Genomic DNA, 6,000 nt, shown 5'->3' with positions numbered 1-6,000 from the left:
GCACTACTAGTTATATGATTTTTTATTTTTTCCCATGCTTCGTTTATATTGTCTGTGATTTCAATAGGGCTGAGATTGATCTTTTCCTCAAGTCTTTTTTGGTAGAGATCCTTAGTACTTTCGTCTTGTAGGGATTCTATGTTGAACTTGGTGATGTAGTTAGGTGGTTATATTGACGAAAAACGTAAAAAACTACGACTTTATCCGATTTCTCCCCCCCCCCCCCAAACCAGACGCTCAAAATGGTGTGACTTTTTTCTTAACATTATGTGGACCATATAGAACAATTTGGTGTTGGAGGATTACTTTCACTTTGGATGTCTGGGTTTTGCTTCTAGTTATACCATACTATAATAACCGTGATATAAAGCCATGTTTTGTAATACATACGCCTTCTTTATATACTTAGTTCCTACAAATTGTAAATCTACATAAATCTGTCATGTTTTAACATATGTCAAGTTATTTTTTCATTTGTGTTTTAAGAAATGGAACTTGTTAAAGGCGCTCTGAGAAGGTTGGTATTAATAATTTACTCCTAATTAAAAATAACCCCATTTTATTTTAGGCTGTCGACGGGACTTCCAACATACCAAAAACTAAGACCAACTGCACAGAAATTTTGTAATTTTAATACCACTAAAAATTCCAGTAATTTTTTTCCCAAATCAAAACCTAGTTTAATATGTGGACAGACATTTCCTCACTACGATTTTAATAAAACCATTAATAATGATTTTAGTCAAAACTATTATAAACAGTTTCACACAAAGAAATTTGCAAAAGATCGAGCTTCCCTTTTAAAAGCATTTGTTATAGGAGGCGCTTTTGTAGGATCGGTGACCTATTTTCTTGGTGAGTACATATCTATATACTTAGCTATCTTTTAATAGCATTTTTAAAGATATTTATTATTTTCCTACGTCATTTGATATCGGTATTCTTTTTTTGATTTGTGTTGGTTCTTTTGGTTGGCTAAAGGAAATGGATGTAGGATAAATGCAAGGAATTATAAAAGTTGAATGAAAAACATGATACATTTAATATGTTTAAAAAAGTTAGAGAAGTAGCTGGTCTTTATAATAAGAAAACTCCACATACTATAACCGATTCGTCGGAAAAAATAATAATAGACGAACACGAAATTAGAACAACGTGGTATAATTATATAAATGAACTGTATAATGATGATAAACCCGAAGAACTGGAGACTTTAGATGAAGGCGAAGGACCAGAAATACTACATGCTATAAAATTGGCAAAAAACAAGGAAGCCGTTGGTCCTGACAACATACCGACAAATATGTTAAAGCTTATAAATGAGGAAAACATTGGAATAATGGTCACACTTTTCAATGATGTTTATTCGACTGGTGATGTCGCTGAAGCTTGGTTAAAATCCGAATTCATAACCCTACCAAAAAAACAACGTCCGAAAAACTGTAGTGATTACAGAATGATAAGCCTTATGAGCCACACTTTGAAAATATTTCTGCGTATCATCCACAGTCGAATCAGAGATAAAATGTGAAGAAGACCAGGATGAAACACAATTTGGCTTTAGAAATGGACTGGGAACTCGGGACGCACTCTCTGCACTAAATGTATTATTGCAGAAATGCCGAGATCAAACGAAAGACATCTTTGATGTATTCATTGACTATGAAGAGCCCTTTGATCGTGTGCAGCATCACAAATTAATTAAAAAATATTATAGAAAAATTATACTGGCGTCAAACAACGGCAACTTGCATAAATAAAAAATCAACAGAAATATGTACAATTTAAAAAGGTGCCAGACAAGGTTGTATACTGTCCCTACTGTTATTCAATTTTTATTCAGATAGAATATTTAAAGAAGTGCTGCATAATTTGGAACGGGGCGTGAAAGTTAATGATAAATATTCTGATAAATACAATTAGATATGCAGACGATACAGTTATTTTAAGTGATGACATGAATGGATTGCAATGCCATTGACACAGTAGGAAGAGAGTTTGGCCCAACCATAAACTGTTCAAAACCAAAATACATGGTGTTTATAATATTTGGCACATCAAGTCCCACGGTTATATATGTTGATGGTCATATAATTCAAAGAGTACCCTGTTTTGAATATCTTGGTTGCCATATTACTGAACAACTAGATCCATATAAAGAAATAAAATGTAGAATCGAGATAGCCTGCACAACATTTTTAAAAGTGAGGTCATTCTTCTGTAATGATAACTTGCAACTTCAACTTCGAAAGCACATGATTAAATGTTACATTTGGTCAGTCCTCTTATACGGTGTCGAAGCATGGACATTAAAAATATCCAGCATTAATGTTTGGAGGCGTTTTAAATGTGGCTGCACAGACGTACACTAAAAATACCATGGACGGCTATGCTGACAAATTTGGCAGTCCTTAAGAGAGCAAATGCTGCTCGTGAACTGCTTGGTAATGTCAAATGTAGAAAGATGGCCTATTTTGGACACGTAGTAGGGGAGACCGATATAATGTTCTTCAACTTGTTATGATGGGTAAAATCGAAGGACGCAGAGGAATTGGTAGAAAACAGGCCCCTTGGTTGAAGAATATCAAGGAGTGGACAGGCATAAAGAAAGCAGAACAACTATTTAGAGTACCTCGAGTTAGAGACAGTTTCGCCATGTTAATCGCCAACGTCAAGGGGACTTGATAGGGCACGTTAAGAAGAAGTTGGTTCTTTTTGTTTAAGCTCCGTCTTGTTATTGTTGGGTGGCAATTGTTAGTGCGAATATGACCAAACTTTGGACTTTTTTTGTTAGCATTTGTAAGTCTAATCCTGTTAAGCTACGTAGACAAGTTATTTGCCATGATTAGGTAGATACTTTAACATTCCATTATCATCTACAGGAAGCTATACTTATCAGATAAGATGTTACTGGAATTATCGTATTTGAAATATTCAGATATCCAAAGACCTCTAAACATTACGAGTTGATTTTTAAAACGATACTAAACGGTACTGTATACATAATATTTTAACATGCGGTATTGTAGAAGATCGGTACGGCGAGTAATGAGACACTATCACATTTTTGAGAAATTATTTCTGTCCAATTTTATTCTACATCCGATTTCTTGTTTAAAGTTTAATATATCCAAAATCATTGGTATTAAAAGTTTTCACGTGTTTCATTTCGTTTATTGTACCCCCTCTGTGGCTCAGTGGTAAGAGAGCCTACCTGCGGATTTAGGGGTCGTGAGTTGAAATATTATCAGGAATAGTAAATTTTTCATTTATTGGAAATTCATAAGTGAAAATAGTTTCTATCCTTGTGGGATCGGTACTCATTGGAGAGACCGCAGACGTTCGGATACACTTAGCGTCTCTTTATAAAGACAATGAAGTTGACTTTTCAAAGTAACAAGACATTTATTCAACACACACACTACACACTACACTTGGTATCTGATTGCAAAATCTACTGTACCATGACCATTAGTTGTCGAGGCATTAAGCTAAATAAAAAAAATAGTTATTATTTTATTGTTTACTAGTATTTCATAATTGGTCTATTACTTTGAGAAATTAGTATGGTTTTTGTTTTATTGAAATTCATATTAAGGCTTTACTTTTACCGTTTTGTTCTTCTTTTTGTTGTGCTACTTTTTTCGGAGTTGGGAAATCAGCAAGAATATCGCTAACTTTATACTGCTGATGGAAAGAGTGCATATTGCAGGTGCTATTTTATATTGCTGTATCGAATGAAATTTATAATCTTCTGGTTGACTACTATTCCTTCCCTCTGGCAGATACTTTCACAGTAAATATTAAACAACATTGGTGAAAAGATGCACCCCCTGTTGCACTGTTGCAAATATTTCTATTTCTTGGGCATCCCATCTTCCATTAATTAGATTTCTAATTCCAATATAGATTAAGAGAAATTTGCAGAAACTTGCATTACTTCACCTGACCTTCACCTTCTTGCACTATTAAGTATATTATTTTACGCGAATTTGCAGTTCTGGTTAATTTCCAGCAATTACAACTACTGTTGTTAACAATTTTTACGTTAAATAATAATAGTAAAAGTAATAGTTTTATTTAGCTGTTCTTTGAATATGTATCTATACTTTTAGTGTTTTCCATTTATATTCTAACCAATAAAAATTCTGTTTCAAAACCTTTGTAAGACTTATCATAAGTTATTAAATATCATTAATGTATGCTTTGACAATTTTTTTAACGGCATAGGTATTAATCATTCAACCAGTCGCAATCAGTGTAATGTGTAGTGTGTGTTGAGTAAATGTCTTGTTACTTAGTACAGTCGACTTCATTGTCTTTACAAAGAGACTCTTATTTTACTGACCAAACGTCAAGTTATTGTATCCGAACATCTACGGTCCCTCAGGTGAGTAAGTACCGATCCCACAAGGATAGAAATTATTTTTATTTATTAAATTTTTAATAGGGAAAAATTTTCTACCCAGCTGGGATTTGAACTCACAACCCTTGGATCCAAAAAAGGACTCTTTTACCACTGAGCCACAGAGGGGGTATGCTTTGACAATAACTTTAATTTATTTGGATAATTTATATCCAAGTTAAAAAAATCTGGAAAGTTCATCTGTTAGAGTCGAATACCACCAGTATTGTATTTAAATATTTTTAGGTAAAGCCACTAACAAAGTAGTACTTGGTGAATATGATGAAGATTTACCTTGCTACACAGCTGAGGACGTAGCAAAACATAAAACGAGGTAAGTAGTTAGCAACCTCATTTTTATGACTAGCAGCAATTATTAGCAAATTAGTCACATCTATTTACTTGGCGCTATATATACAGTCTTCTTTTTCCGTTTTTTTCTTAGATTTACTTTGACCATTGCCAGTCCCCCGTTGTAATAATTTCCGATATTATGTCTTCGGTACTTTACTTATTTAAATGTCTGGGATAAGTAACATGTGTCATTGGCCTACAATCCCACTAAGTCAGCGGCGGATCCAGCATCATTAAGAGGAGGGGCCGATTGGCTAAAATAAAAATCGGATCGAAGAACTGAAAAATACCTGTTCAGTAATTTTTAAAAATCTATCGAATGACACCCAATACGACAACTTACTCCAACCCCTGGAGGTGGGGTGGGGCTCAATTTAAAATCGTAAATGGAAACCCCCAGTTTTTATTGCAGATTTGGATTCCTTACGTAAAAGTAAGCAACTTTTATTCGAGACATTTTTTCTATTCTATACAAATAGAATAATATAGAAATAGTCTGTCTCGAGAAATACACTTCCAAATGAAAAACTAAAAAAACACCTTATATATTTTTCAAAACCCTATCGAATGACACCGTGTCGTGTTTGGTGGCATTCGTCGATAGGATTTTGAAAAATATTCAACTCGTATTTTTTGATTTTTCATTTGAGAGTGTGTTTCTATAGATATTAAACAATTTCTATAAATTACCTATGGTATCACGATAAATCGTTTTTCCGATTATAGCGCCATCTATCCAGAATTCGAAAAAATGTCTCGAATAAACGTTGCTTACTTTTACGTAAGGAATCCAAATCTGCAATTAAAACTGGGGGTCTCCATTAAATATTTTAAAGTTACCCCCATCCCACTTCCAGGGAGTCGAGTAGGGGGTCGTGTTTGGTATCATTTGATATATTTTTAAAAATTATTGAACACATATTTTTTATTTTTTCGATCCGATGTTCATTTTGCTAAATATTCAACGGTTCCGCTACTTTTCGGTTGGGACACCCTATATATAAAGTTGATGAAATAAAAATAAATATATGTAGTGAATTATCACTAGTAATACCACTAGAGGTCAAATTATTTCCGGAAATTTTTTTGAGATCATGAATATTTTGAAAATTTCCCGAGTCGCAGACGAGGGAAATTTTCTAAAAATATTCATGATCAAAAAAAATTTCCGGATATTAATTTGACTTCGCGTGGTATTCGGTAAGAAAATTCCACACCAAATTTGCATTTGAAAATCCAAA

At 33.6% G+C, this 6,000-nt stretch overlaps 1 protein-coding gene across 3 annotated transcripts in view; it reads left to right on the top strand.

Moving 5' to 3' along the window:
* The first annotated feature begins 367 nt into the window (after positions 1 to 367).
* The window catches only part of LOC114332354 (sulfite oxidase-like), a 161,595-nt gene continuing 155,962 nt past the window's right edge, over positions 368 to 6,000 (top strand). For all 3 annotated transcript variants that reach the window (XR_007697944.1, XM_050650231.1, XM_050650233.1), the window contains exons 1-3: positions 368 to 517; positions 569 to 855; positions 4,652 to 4,739. Coding sequence is in view for 2 of the 3 variants with exons in the window: in XM_050650231.1 (XP_050506188.1) it covers positions 489 to 517; positions 569 to 855; positions 4,652 to 4,739 (404 nt within the window). In the remaining variant the exon portion in view is untranslated. The remainder of the gene's footprint in view (positions 518 to 568; positions 856 to 4,651; positions 4,740 to 6,000) is intronic.

The sequence above is a fragment of the Diabrotica virgifera genome, chromosome 5 (assembly GCF_917563875.1).
Source record: "Diabrotica virgifera virgifera chromosome 5, PGI_DIABVI_V3a".
Taxonomy (NCBI): Eukaryota; Metazoa; Arthropoda; class Insecta; order Coleoptera; family Chrysomelidae; genus Diabrotica; species Diabrotica virgifera.
The sequence above is the reverse complement of the archived record's forward strand: the minus strand, read 5'-3'. Positions and strand labels throughout refer to the sequence as shown.